This window comes from Carassius auratus, unplaced genomic scaffold, assembly GCF_003368295.1.
Source record: "Carassius auratus strain Wakin unplaced genomic scaffold, ASM336829v1 scaf_tig00004584, whole genome shotgun sequence".
In the NCBI taxonomy this organism is placed as follows: Eukaryota; Metazoa; Chordata; class Actinopteri; order Cypriniformes; family Cyprinidae; genus Carassius; species Carassius auratus.
Genome location: NW_020523609.1, coordinates 562,167 through 577,640, shown reverse-complemented (window position 1 = coordinate 577,640; position 15,474 = coordinate 562,167). Strand labels below are relative to the sequence as shown.

General features: G+C 36.9%; 1 protein-coding gene across 1 annotated transcript in view; it reads right to left on the bottom strand.

The window, feature by feature from the left end:
* LOC113070591 (semaphorin-3D-like) overlaps nt 1–15,474 on the bottom strand; it is a 49,872-nt gene that overhangs the window by 16,946 nt on the left and 17,452 nt on the right. The window contains exon 2 of the mRNA XM_026243994.1: nt 10,287–10,483. Within this exon, the coding sequence (XP_026099779.1) occupies nt 10,287–10,434 (148 nt within the window). The 5' untranslated portion in view covers nt 10,435–10,483. The remainder of the gene's footprint in view (nt 1–10,286; nt 10,484–15,474) is intronic.

The following is a 15,474-nucleotide window of genomic DNA, read 5'->3' as shown; positions in this document are numbered from 1 at the left end:
ATGTTCAGGCTTTTCATGTAATATTTACAGTTTATTTTATATCAGCTTCATTTCAGTTATCAATTATTAATAGTAGTTTTATGGTTTTTAAATTACTATTACAACCCTGCTTTGCAGAGAATAGATAAGTTAGGGGAAAATATTGGTTTGAAGTTCCATAAAAACCTTACATAACCCATATATTTCTGCGAATATTTCTTGAGATTACTTGGATCACAGGGTTGAACAACTGTGTAAAAATTATGTTTTATGTGCTGTCAGACATTGTTCGTCTTTCTGTACAACAGTAATGTGACAGTGATGCACCAGGCAGTGTATCTTTTGTTCGGTCTCAGTTAAGCGTTTCAAAGGCCAAGTTGCCGAAACCTTACAGATTTAAGGGGTCAAAGGTGAGCTGTCTTGATTACCATTCCTCTTCAAGTACCGAAACGTGTGGATTAGGCTTATAAATGGAATTAGGCCACCCAGAACTGTTCGGCTTTGAGCTCTTTGACAAAGTATCTTTATAAACCCAATATCAATAAAAAGCAAGATCCTGATAATCAAGTCCAGAGTTGTTTTGCTTCTAGTATTCAGGAATGGGGTGCTGGCAAGTTCACAGTCTTCAGAGATCGTAAAACTCAAACGCTCTGTCTTGTGTCTGACGCAAGCCAATTGACGTTCGCTGGGACTCTGCCAAAAACCTGTAACAATCTCCTGCCTTTCGCCGAAGGTCAAAGTGCAATGGAAATGAACAGAGAAGGATGAAACTTCTCAAAACAGTCAGTTCTGAGAAATTAGGAAGTGTGGCACTAATAAAAGACAGAAACCCTAAAACTGTAAAGAAACATTGCATGCAGTTGCTGACAAACTTGATTTAGGATGACAACTTGTTGTGATATTGATTTTTCGCAACAGTTTAATAAATAATAAGTTCATTTTATGTAACAGTATTGCATGGCTTTGCTCGATTTATAAACTGTTGTGCATCTTCAGGCAACACGCAACAATGTTTAGTTTTCCGAATAAATCCATGTTTTTGAATGAATCGAGCGAGTCAGTGATTCACAGAGCAATTAATAAATACAATCGCACGTTTCTGAACGAATCAGGCAATTGACTGAATAGTTTAGATAAATGACTGATTAACTCATTAAAACGCCACCTACTGGTGGTTTTAGTTTCATATTTTATACTTTTTGAGATGAGCTTTAAAAAAAAAAGAAAATGGCAAATATTGTGCATCATAATAAGCAAGAACTCAAGCAGAATTATTTTTTTAAAGGCTTTATTGTTTATTTCTTTATTTTTGGAGCTTGAATGTTATAATCAGTCATATAGACTTGGGAATACATGTAAAAAACCTGTAAATAAATAATAGCAGAATTGTCATTTTTAGGTGAACTGTCCCTTTAGGAACAATCGGCCTAGTGGTGATTGTGTGGGTTAATACTAATAATCAGCCTATTCAACTTCTCCATCAGTGTGAACGTTCGAAACAGTGGTCTCATTATATTAGACGGCTGATTAGCCGGACGAGGGACTCTATTGGGGGCTTTTAAGGTCACTGACAGGTTCTGTCACTCTTCAAGCAGCGGGGAGTCCGTTTCCCTCGTTATCTCGAATTTCATCAAGTGCTGGTGGCCTTTGATTGGGTCTAGAACTTGAGTGATGGGAAAACCACTGGAATGCCAAAGGTCGGAGCTCAAAAATCTCAGCTATAAGGTAAAGATCAAGAGAACATCTCCCTGCCTTTGCATCTGCATCCCACCACTTGAATAAGCAACACACTGGGCAGAATCAAAATCAACACGGACCTAGACACATAGAGCTTTTCCATCTGCTAAAGCAAGGGATGCATGTCTGTGCAACACAACATCAATCTGTCGCAGAAACACGCAGATTTACTTCTGTTGGCCTACTGTACGCTTATCAGTGCCAACATGGTAGTCCCCCGAAGTCTGAGTGAAGTATGCAAGCTAATAAATTTGACTCTGTTTTCTCTCTGAGGCCTTGTATATGCTAAGCGGTGAGGAGAATAAAGCAGCTTATTTATTCCTGTTGCCGTTTTGGCTTTCTGCTATTGTTTTTGGCACTTCTGTAATGAATTGAGACCTAAGAATTGTTCCATATAAACTAAATAATGGATGGCCAGGGACTAATAATGACAACTTAAAGAACTTGTGGTGTAGAAAATATCATTTATACACTTTCATATTACTAAACAGTTAGCTCATTGTTAGCTTAGCAACATATTGCTTTTAAACTCTTACAATCAGTTGTGACTGTTTGAGTCATTTATTTACAACATAAAAAAAACAATTGTAAAATCAAATTAAAATGGTTTAATTACCACTTATTTTATATTTGTGTGTATTATGTATGTTTTGTATTGTTAGCTTAGCAAATGTTGCCTATGAAGCATAGCATTTAGCATTATGAAAATTGTTTACAATCAGTAAATTTGACTTATGAAACTTTTTATCCAATTAAAATTTTATATTTTAAGTAATTTACGTAATTTATGTAATGTATTTGTATTTAGCAACATGCTAATGTCAAACTCAGTTGGAATAAAGAGTGAGTCAAGCACTATTTGAACATCACACTGAATAGCTGCCAATGAAGGGTGTTTCAAATCAACAACTTGTGGGGAGAAGAAAAAAATGTCTTTACTTCATTCTTACTTAAAATTATAATGGACCAATTTAGACCTTCACATTTATTTTACTAATTGTCTGTCATGTAATTAGGTGTTTTAGCTTTGTTAACTTAGCACAATGCTAACATCAAATTCCACTGTGAGTCAAGTGCTATTTAAATGCCACCCAGAGTTGTAGTCTATGAAAAGTGTTTCAAATTTTTGTTAGGATGCTTTTGCATCTTGCAGCACAAAATTGTTTTAGATTTTAGAATTCTGTTCAATTTTGTTGCACTCCATTGAGCTGTTTCGAAACACCAGAGCACATGTGAATGGCTCCTAAGACGGCAACTGTCTATGTTAGCAGTGGTTTTAAAACAGAGCTTCAGAAACTGAACTGTCCTTGACCTGTAACTCATTCTGAACGTCTTGCATCAAACATCTGGAGTCAGTGGTTGAGAGGAAGCTGGCTCCACCATGGTTTGGACCAGACATTCCTCTTATACTCAACAAATCAGAATTTCACACACCAAGCATATCGTTCAGATCACAAATTTCACAATTTTACCAAAAATCCTGGAACTAGCTACAAGGTTTCTCAGACCTTCATGTAACTAACGTGTGGGAACAGAAGATTTGTTTGTACACTAAGTGCAGTGAGATTTGATTTGTAGTAAATAAAGTATGGGCAGAAATGGATTTCAGGGATTTCTAGATACTTTTGTGGAGAATATAAGCTAAGCTAATGCAACAGTGTATAAATGAAATGCAGAACTTGTTTAGCAAGATATTTAGGTATAAGAGGTCTTCCCATGTTCAATTTAGAGAAAAAAGGAAACAAGAATCAAGAGGGTCGAGGAAATCTTATGAACTTTAAGTGACCGTTTAGTAAAACTGCAGTCAACACTTCTGCTGAAAAGAACATTAAGAATCAGTTTCCTAGATAAAGATCAGGCTTTGGCTGAAAACTGAATTACTGATGGAAATCAATACTACAGCCCTTATTATAAACAACCGATACAACTGTAATACCATTGGAAACCATGAATGTTAGATTATCATAGTTTTTTTAAGTCTTTAGCACAATCAAAGCATTTATCTTGTGGCAATAGCAGCACAAAACTGACATAGTGTCTGAACAAGAATGAAACTGGATTGAAAAAGTCTGTTTTGGATTAACCAAAACGACGTGCAATAAAACAGAATTGGCAAAGCAAAGGCTGCGGGCGAGTGCGTAATGACAACTAATAAAACATTAAGAGTTCCCCAAGAGCTGTATAAAATATCTCGACTGACTATTCTGACTGTTAAGAGACAGCTGTGAAAGCCGAAGTGACCACACAAACATAGCAAACCCTTTTAAAATGTCTTAGGACAGTCCTCATTAGAAACCTGAAACGTGTCAAATAATGTCTCAATTGTGATTTAAGTAATACAAGTCAACAGGAAATTGAAGGTACACCGTGAGAATGACAGCCATGTTTGTTTTGTCTTTGTATCAGGTGGCTACATCCTCTGACTGTTTAGCAATGCCTGGATACACTGAAATTTCATTGCCAAGCCGTTTTTCAAATGTTTGTTCAGGATGATCACAAGGAATGTTCAAGGTGCGAATGTTCTTCTTGTCATGGTTTTTCCTCCTGTATAAACAGGTCTGGAGAAAATTGGCAGCAGACCTCTAGTATGCACTGTTGATCTGTTCCCAAAGCAAACCACACCACTTTTGAAGAGAAATTACATTTAAGTAGGTTGTAAATTAAAAGGCATGCTTGAACTTTTAATATACTTTGAGTAAAAATAGAGTTGAATTCAATTCAAAACTGTTTTTGTGGCTTTGATTTCGACTTTAGAGACTACAAAAAAATTCTAAATATGAGAAACCCAATCAGTCATGGAAAAATATACAACTGTATTTGGTGTGTTTCATGAAACTGACACCAGAGGAGACTCGCTTTGAGGGTGGGTGAGGTGTTAACATCAACATACCTCCTCATTTATCTCCCACATTCATCAGTTTCACTGTCTTCTCTCATTTGTCTTTTTTCAAACTGTCTAGAAAGGCTTTTTGCAGTGATGGAAGACATAGATGGACCCCATTTCAATTGACTTCTTTTTCTTGTGGGTCAGTGGAAACTAGTCATTCGAATTACCTATATGCCGTGGTTTTAAGTTGTGTTCTGGGTCGCCAACATTAGCAGAAGCAGAGTAACAAAGTGAATGGGAAAACCAAAGGCATCATTTATCAACTTCTGCTTTTCATCTTGGGATGCTTTTGTATGAATGGAGTTAAAAACCCTTCTTGAATAGTTACTGTCTTAGAACTTTAAATAAGTTTTTTGTTTGGCCAGATTTAGTTTAAAATACCTATCTGCAATTGTTTGTCCCTTCCTGTTTATTAGGTCATTCTAAAAGGCTCATTGTCAAATCATTGTCTCTATCATGTCTGAGTGTAAACACAACAGTTTATTGTTTATGTGTCAAACAACAGTCCAGTTTTTTAAGCCATTAGCTGCCTATAAATTCAGACCCCCTGTAAGCTTATACTAACTCTGTATCAAATACCCTTCATATGTAAACAGTGTGACTTACAACACAACTACAACTTACGACATGTTCCCATGTTAAACCCTGTCCGTCTGTCCATACCTCTATTCCCCATTGGATTTTAGGACATCCTCATGTCCTGGCCTTATGTCTTACAAAATACTATGCAAGACTGGTCTTGTGAAATGTCCCACCAATGGTAATTCATCTTCCTAGTCGAGTTTAGACTCTCCCTTAACTTCTCATTTGTGTCCTTCCGTTTGTTTTTATAGGCTCTGTGGGACTTAGCAGCAAAGATTAGGAATTTGTTGTATTTTCTCAAACTTGCGGCTGGTGCCAAACTTCAGATCAATGAACTTTAGCAAACTTTGTGTCAGCCACAGTCAGTTAACGCTGAGAAAAAAATATTAGAATTAAACATTAGATAAAAGATAACATTACATAAAAACCTCAAGACCATTTAAAGATAAAGAATTAGTAAGTCTGCTGAAGTCATATGATTGTTTTGTGTGAGAAAAACACCAAAAGTTGGTTTGTTGTTCATGTATAGTCTTTTGCTTTTCCTATGTATAAAATAGCTGTATAGAAAAAAAAAACAATAAAATTTTGTGTCCCACAGATACAATGGGAACATACAGGTTTAAAACAACATGAGGATGAGGAATTTATGTCACAATTTTTATTTTTGGGTGAACTATTCCTGTAATACTTATAATGCAATAGGACCTAAGACATAGCCTTGGAGGACACCATTTATCAGATGCCTGAAAAGTTGTTTGAAACAACATAAGGGTGAGTAAATAAAAAATAATTGTCTTTGTTTTCTAATGAAATACAAAATTGTTGTCCATATGGTAATACAATTACATTTCTGTTCAACATGTAGAAGAGCCCTGAAGGAAACATAAACTAAGAATAATGGTCTTCTGATGACCAGCACATCCCACGAGAGGTTTCGTGGTTGTGACATATGTGTTTGCTGCCTATTTAGGAGGAGTGTGGACTAAATGCCTCTCTCTAGGCGGAAAGTGTGCCTCTACAGATGTACAGCACTGATGAGAGGCCTCCGCTGTGGCACCCTTTGGCCCCAGAGTTGTTTTCTTCATTCCACTCTGGAACTACGTAATCTCTGTAAGGAGCCATTGGGTGCATGTTTAATTGTTTCAGTACTGGACTGGAGGTGTTGAAAGTGTGCTCACAAACACACACGGACACACAAATGGATGTATGCGCTACTTAAGTGCAGTTTGAGAGAGATATTCAAGTCAAGTGAGGCAACCAAAATCCTGTCAATGACCCGACCTGACCCAAACCAAAGCCCTTGCTGCTTTGCTCAAGACAGACAATCATTATCTGTCATCATTCTAAAAAACTTGCTAAAGTTGAGAATGAATGGCTTTTGGATTTATCACCAATTGTCACAAGGTTGCTGTGATCTGTTCTGAAAGTATGATTATAAAAATCAGCACATTAGCCATGATGTTTAGGCGTTGAGTGGATGTTTTGTCTTACATTTAAAGAATGAGGTCAGCACACTTCAACAAGACACAACTGAAATCAAGAAGTCTAGATATGATGAATAATAAATATATATTTTGAAGGTTAGAAAGAAAGAAGTAATGATGATAAACATCCAGGTTCATGTTGGAATGTGTTCCAAGTTAGCCCAGAAACATACTCTGCAAGTAAGTAAACGCTTACTTACAAAACAAAAAAAAAAATAGTTTGTTGTTCATGTAAAAAAAAAAATTTTCCTCAATGGAACAGCTATATAGACACTTCTTGTTTTGTGTCGTACATATAGAATAAGAACATACAGGTTTAGAACAATCAGAAAATTAAGAAATTATAACATAATTTTTATTTCTAGGATAACTATTTCTTTAATATTCAATTGCCAGGACATTATATCCCAAATCTTGGGGTATACCATTCATCAGATGCCTATAAGGTTGGTTGAAACAAATGTAAAGTACTAGATTATATATATATATATATATATATATATATATATATATATATATATATATATATACACACACACAAACAATGTGCAACTTTATCATTACAAATGTATAAATACAAATATTTTTAAATACGTGACATACAAGATTCAATCGAAAGTATATTAAAGTACATTTCCGTTTACTATACAGTTTACCATACATAAAGATGTGATTCTGAATTGACATGTATCTATATACTTGCTGTGTAGGTCTATTATTTTCATCATAAGTATTTTTTTAAGTATGCTAAAGTGTTCTCTTTTTCCAGAAAATATCTATGCTATTAAATCTAACTTAACTGCTAAAATTGTCTCTAAACGTCTATTTTGAGATGCAATATAAAACCCCACATGAGCCTCAGAGAAAGACATTCAGATTGTTTTCATCTTTCCTTCCTCTAATTAGCAGCATTCTTCTTCCTGGCTCTGTTCAGTGTTAATGCCTCGATGGCTTCATTAGCCCATGCCAGAGCCGGGACCCGGAGTCATCTGCTCTGCTTATCTCTTGCACCTTGTTTCCATGGATATAAAGGGGTTACACAGTCAGGGGTCATCACTGTGACACAGCATTGTGTCAGCTATCAGGAACTACATCCCACAGGTCACATTCCTGCTATGACAGACTGTAATAAAAATGTTTTACTGTCTCGCTAAGATTTGGCCTCTGTGGACTATTGGAAAAATAAATTAGCGGTACCCTTTGAGTATGCCACTGTGAACAAGTCGAAAAAAAATTATATATATATCATTGAAATGACTCATATGTTTTAAAGGTTATGTGGGTGAATCTTTGTTGTGTGTCCAATGTTTTGATCATATTGGAGATATTCTTCTCAAATCTTCCAAGTGCACACAGTATGTGGTGCAGCTGTCAAAATGAGACCGGTGGGTGTGATGCAAATAATCCTTCCTGTCGTGGAGAAATTGAGACATTTTGCCATTCCCTAATGCCAAGAATGTTTCTCTTGGTTTTAATCCACCCATTTGTCAGAAAGAAAATCCCCAATATTTGCAGGAGTTTAACTGATAAACACCAGTGGGAAAGTCAGAAGACACTGGAAAATCACTTGTCTGTGTGTCTGCCAGTAGAACTTCATCTTCTGAGGTTAAATAAGCAGTTTAAGTGAGGAAGTTGACTCAATTCAAAAATAAAGAACCAAGTCATTAGCTGAAGTATGATAGCTGCGTTCCAATAAAAGCATGAGGACAGCAGTGCTGGGTAGTAAACTACAGTTACAGCATTAGCACATTATCACATTGGCTACTGCACTACTACGTTTTAGCTACATTATTTATGTGGATGAGGAAATGATGTCTGAATTTTTCCTGAACTATTCCTTTATACTTAAATTCCATCGGACTTAAGATATAGCCTTGGGGGACATCAGATGCCTGTAAAGTTGGTTGCAAAGACAACTGGATGAATAAGTAAAGTAACACAAGAATTGTCTTTTGTTTTCAAATAAAATGAAATGTGTTGTTTTTAGAGTGATAAGCATCAGCTTCCTGTTCAACATGTTGAAGAAAATAAACAAAGAATACATTTTTAAGTCACACAAAACTTTTTTTTTTTGCTAATTTTCCAGTAACAAGCTACATTTCAACCAGTTAGCATTGTAGCATGACAAAATGCTGCATATTATAGGTTTTAGTCTGTTGGTACATTGAAATGGTTTGTATGACTGATTCAAATGGGCTTTTAAGCTTTTCAAATTAGCCTTATCACACTAGGATGCATTAGCTTCTCAATATTTTGTTGTCAGAATAGTTGCACAGATATTACAACGAGTACAAGAAAACAATTCTCTCATTCATTTGATTATTTCTAAAGATACAACACACAGGGTTGTTGGCTTATTGTTAGTTAGATCTACAATAACCCCCCAAACAAGTCTAAGACGGAAACCTGAAGTGTCATGTCCCTCAAAAGCTACTTACTTCTTAATAAAACCATCATATTCAGCTATTTCAAAAGTCTTTTTTGTTTACTTGCTCTCATTTCCTGTCTTTTTTAGCTTGGCTTTTGAATAAGACTTCAAGATACCTGCAGGGAAAACAAGTGACTTGTCTCCATTAATGAATAACGTCTGACTTTTGCATCTCGCTGCCAACCTTTGGATGACTGCCGCCCTGCACTCGTAAACACATGGCGCCCCTGAGATGATGTACACATTCTATTAACAGCCCTGAAGATAATGGGAAGCATGTTTTCACTATAGGTACAGCGCTCTGTCCGACGCCACCGTATACAGAACCTTCCTGAGAGGAAGCGGCCGCGTCCCGCAGGTTCCGGGAGGTTCTGAGGGGTCAGTAACAGGGGCGGCTGTGATGTGCTGATAATAGCAGACGGCTCAGGGGATGCGACTGTGTGGCGTGGGTGTCCAGACAGACAGTCGCAGAGCAGTCCAGTGATGTACTGCCCAGAGGTTTCATCCTTATCAGTGATAATGTTGTTTTGGAAGAGAGGTTAGAACATTGGAATCTCTTGGTGTCAATTGTGTTTTGTTGGGTAAAACCATTTACTAAGAATTTATTAAATTTATATTAACCTTATTTATTATTTTATTAATACATTTTTATTTAGGTAAAAATGGGAATTGGCTGAAGGAAGTGGAATCAGTTTTCACATGCAGCATATTTTGATTTCAGAAACTGCTGTTATTCATTTTTTCATTATTTTATTATTCATTTTTAAATGCATTTTTTTCATATTTCAGATTTGTTATATAATATTTAAAATGTATTTCTATGTCTACTTGAGGCACATAACAGTGCAGTAATATGTTAAATCATAACATTACATTTAGCAAAAAAACAAAAGAAGACTAGCAAAATACAGTAGACTAATTAACTTTGAAGATTTTCAGGAAGCAGAGGTTAATGGCACTCTTCCCCTGTTGCATTGTGTCTGTTAAAACAGCTTGACCCTGCTGATGTCCTCACGGCTAAACGGAAGTAAGCGATAGCACCTTCAAAAAGAAGATTGAACTGAAGGTTTCAGGAAAGACACTCAGAGAGAATAACTATTTGTTTTGCAGGAATTTGTTTTCCACTGTCTCTTGATTGTCTCTGTGAAAAACAAATGCCAAATCAGTATGTGAGAGTCTGAGTTCTGACCTGTATGAGAGAGCTGCAGTCGTGGTATATTCTGGTTTCCAGCATTACTGGGCCGTATAAGAGACAGCAGCGAGTGGAGCAGAAAGACCAGCATGGGACTGCATGGCCCAGTCCTCAACAATCCCACAATCCTCATCTCCAGCTTCATGAAGTCAAACTGTACACAATGTCTTCTATGTCACATCACCTTCGTAGTGCTGGAGAAACAACAAACAGACATGAGCATATACGTTTTAATTTAAATATTACAGTAATACTGTATTGTTCTGTTTTGTACTGTAAATTGGACATAAATACGGTAGTAATAATGTAAACATGAACTTACACCTTTATGCCAATCTATAATATAATATAATATAATATTAAAATAAAAATATATTTAAATCAATACAAATATATGTAATATTTATAGAATAATAATATTTCGAAATTAATTTAGATTTTTTTTTTTACATTTTAAGTTATACTATTATATATCGAATTTAAATAACTATTTTATTATATAAATGTTAACAATGATTTTAAACGTTACATCATTGTTAAATAATGTTTCTACATTGGAATCCAAGGTGTCGCTTTTAGATTTCAGTCAAAATTAATAACTTTGACAGTAAGACACCAAAATAGCGAAATGCTAGATGAAGATACCAGACCATTTTCCACATCAAACTGAAAATGTTCCAGATGTTCCAGATGGCATTCTTTCACAGTGACATTACCCCGTCTATGTCATCTCTTCTGAATGGAAAACAGAATATGCCACATCCTCAGGCATTAGCTACCAGACTTCAGCATGCTAGCGTCACCTAATGCACTTTTCTAGTTTCCTCAAGTCAAAACTGTTTGAGCAAGAGCTTAAACCCTGGAGGCACAACAGATGCTACTTCAAGACTAGAAACCCGAAACTTTCCGAGCGTGCGAGTGGCGTGCCGAGCTCACGACTGCGCGAGAACCAGCCCGAAATCTGAGCATTGTTTCGAGAGAAGTTCCCATGGCTAATCAGCTGCCCTGATCTTTATTTTCTTTCCTTTAAGAGGTCACCCTACATAAACAGATCGCATGCGCAACCTAGAAACACTTGAGCAGCTTCCTCCTGTACATGCTAACCGCTAAACAACACTGTCAAAGAACATGCAATTGTTCAGTCCACTGGAATGGATTTCATTTGTCTGTTAGCAACTTTCGTAGGATTCGTAAGTATAGAAAGTCCAACAATTGGCGAGCTCATTGAAAGAGCAGCAGTTTTTGTGTTGGTGCTCAGGGGAAGCATTTTCCCATGATGAGGGTATTGTATGTTGCGCCACTTAGTCTCGCGAGGGGACCCCTGGGGACGGTTTCGACACGAAAAATGGGCTTGAGCTCAAACATATGCAAAATGAAGATAGGCTTTCTCTATTGCTCCATTCATCACCTCAAAATCTAAGCTCATTACGCTGTTCCTCGGACATAATAACACTATTCAAGTTCTTCGAGTGACGGTCACCAAATGCTCAATTTGGAACACTGATTTATCGCAAAATTTATTACCGCAACATTTCATAGTAATGTGTTTATCAGACATCTGATAGCCGTAATTCATCTTTCACCTAAAAATAGATATTTTTCTGTACATGTATTCACCCTCAGGCCAGCCAAAATGTAGATGAGTATGTTTCTTCCTCTGCAGTGAATGGGTGCCGTCAGAATGAGAGTCCAAACAGCTGATAAAAAACATCACAATAATTCACAAGCAATCCATACCACTCCGGTCCAACAATTAACATCTTCTGAAGTGAAAAGCTGTGTGACTGTAAGAAACAAATCCATCATTAAGGTGTTTTTAACTTCAAACTGGCACTTCTGGTCAAAATATAATCCAAAAAAAAAAAAAATAGTCCAGTATCCATAATAACTCTTCCTTCATAAAAAAATAAAAATAAATAATAATAATCTCCTCTTGTCCTCTCACATCAAAATCCACCAACATACTTGTTTAGAGCTGGCTTGTAAATGGTGGTTAATCTGTGCATATTTTGCTCCTGATTCAGACGAGATGACTTTTCCACTGGAGAAAGCAATATTATGAATTATGGACTCATATTTCAATTGGAAGCAATGTTTTGAAGTGTTTTGATGATGTTGTTTGTTTCTTATGAACACGCATTTACTTCACAGGTATGCCGCGAGATTACTTGTGGATTATTGTGCTGATTTTATCAGCTGTTTGGACTCTCATTTTGACGGCACCCATTCACTGCAGAGGATCAGTTGGTGAGCAAGTGATTAAATGCTACATCTCTCCAAATCTGATGAAGAAACAAATTAATATACAACTTGTTTTTCAAGGTGAACTGTTCCTTTAAGTGCTGTGGTATCAGGCTGTGTTTCGTCACACACTCTTGGTTAATTCATCGGGTGTGATAACTGGATTCACTGTGTTGGAAGGAGCACAGGTGCTCGAGGAGAGTTCAGGGATTCCTATTAGCACCGTTTGTTGACTCAAACCTATTAATCTCCCAGAGAAAGCAAAAGAAAACATATCACTCCTGGCCCGCCAACAACTATGTGTGAGCTGTGCAAGGTGGTGATGGTCTGGCAGATACTAATATAGGCATATTTTTCACTAGAGTACTTTTGGTATTCTTGACGTCTCTATTTAGCAGATATAAATCCAGTTGGGAGTGCAGGAGAGATTTGAATTATGCTGTATTAAAAAGGTCCATTATGTGGCCTTGGTTTTTATAGAATGAGTGGGATTTGGTTTCAGTCATTTTTAATGACTCTTTAGACATTTATAGACTATTATGTGCTGCTACTACAGTCCATAACATTGAATACTTACTTTTGACTACTAGCATAAAGTCTGGTCCACTTTGTAACTTATTCTGGACATATATATGTATTTATAGGCAACAAACATTGACATTTTGCCTGCAGATTGACCTGTCCAGACAACAGTTGGTCACCAGTTTTCTCAATATGAGGAAAGACAACAAACACACACTAACTGTGGGAAAATCGTCAAGCTTCGGGAAGAGGAAGTAGTTGATATTAAGTCACTTCCAGACGACAAAAGCCACACAACGTAAAGCAGGAGAGAAATGGCAGCTCACTCCGGATCCAGAGCCTGTTTCCTCCGACACGTTTCCCCCTCGTTGTTAAGAATCATGGAAAACTACTGGCTGTCAGGGTCACATTCGAGAAATGACCTAATTTACAACCTTGACTGGCGAAGCTTGAAGAGTGACTGTAGACATTGTCCTACTAATGCTGCTTTAGACAACTGAGAATACAGTCAGAGAGCTCTGATCATGGGTACCGGGACACTTCTTCATCCGGACCTCACATGTTAAGCACACCGAGGTTTCTCCAGGACAAAAAGCCTCTTGGAAATACTGCAAACATCTTAACAGGCAGACGGGAGAATAATGATCCCTGCGGGGCGACACAGAGTCAGGGACTTTGTCAAAGTAATGGATGAACACTCTCACTTCCTCTTGAGCTTGTGAGTGGACAGAATAGAGGGAACGGCGGGGGGCTTTCAATGCTCTGCACCAGCAACCTCGGACCCCATCTCAAAAAAATAAATGAAAAATACGCCACTTCAGACTCTCGGATGTCCTTGCGTTTACACACCACTAGTTGCACCAAACAGATTCGTTATGTTTTTGTATAAAATAATACAACCTTCACTTAAAATAATTGTGGGTTTGGGGCAGGACTAAAATTTTTTTCTATATTCTTTACATTTTCCAAAGTACCAAAAAAAGCTATATAAATATTTTCTTTTTTTTTTCTTTTTTTGCATTTGTTAAAGGTCAAATAGATGTTTCAGCAATGGACATGAGCTATCAACAAAATAAAATCTTTAATATTTAATATTTTATATCATGGTAATGGTATATCTATATCACAATGTAGTTATCTTTGATTAAAATGAACATTTTGGCAAATTGGTTGCTAATTGTTATGAATTTAATGTGATTTTGTGATATTATCGGTTTATATACTTGTATTGGAGTGTTTGGTCACTTCTGTACGCAAACATTTATTTTATTTCATTTTACTATTTAAAAAAATTTATACACAATCTAAATGCTATTTGCTAAAGCTAAATCAAGACAGCACAACTAAAATGAGAAAACAAAGACTCTGCATTCTGATTGGCTGATCCATTTTTGTAAATATTGTATAGATATTAAACTGCATTTTACATTTAAAAAATTCCTAATAATTCATTAGTAAACATTGTGTTGACTTGTTAGAGACTCTTTCCAGTTTCTTCACATTCGGCAAACTGAACTAATAGCCACACAATTAATGCATAAAGTGTACCATCAGATATTATATAACATCATACACCTAGCCCTAACTGGCCCATTAAAACTACTCAGTTACATTAAACTGAATAAAATTAAAGTAAATGAGCAGCCAAACCCAACTTGTACAAAGAGAGATGGGGAAAATTACTTATTCATTGGTAGTCTAAATGTGAATGAAAGGGGCCAGTCGGCAGGTTAAGATCCGCAGCGAGCTGTGAAAAGACCTGCTACCCCGTGAGCAAACAACACTGGGTTCAACCAGCCGAAAAACAAGCAGCCAAGCCTCCCGTTTACTGCGCACAAAGACACCAGCTTAACACGGCGGGACACGCATCCAGGGCCGCTTTAACACCTAACGCATTCAAAACCAGCCCCATTCTCTGCGAAGCGCTGCCATTGAGCGCAAACCCACAGAACTGTTCACAATTCATTAGGCTTTTTCTAATGCAAAAATCCACGATTTAGAGAAACAAGAGTCAAAGGGGTTTCACGTTCCTTGGGAATCATTCAGAAGCAGATTCTTCAGGCGTCCATCATTCCCCTGGGTAATGCTGCACTAGTGTCCCATGCAAACACAAGCCATGCCAGCGGATTCTGTAGTCAAGAAAGGATGGTTTACATCAACACATCCGACTTTGTTGAGCTCATTAGGAAGACTTTACGTCTTCAGGAAGGATTACAGTTTCTCTGCGACATAATATGGACAAATGTGTCGAGTGCTCGAGGGCGGGAAGGTTATCTGAGTTTGTTAGGAAGGTGTCATGTTGGATTGAGTGCACCCTGCTTACAAACGACAAAAACCTTCCTTCTGCTTTTATTAAGTCATTTGTTATTTTGTTGCGATGTGTTTTATGTGTTTAATGTAGAAAGTAAATTGGAAGTTAAGC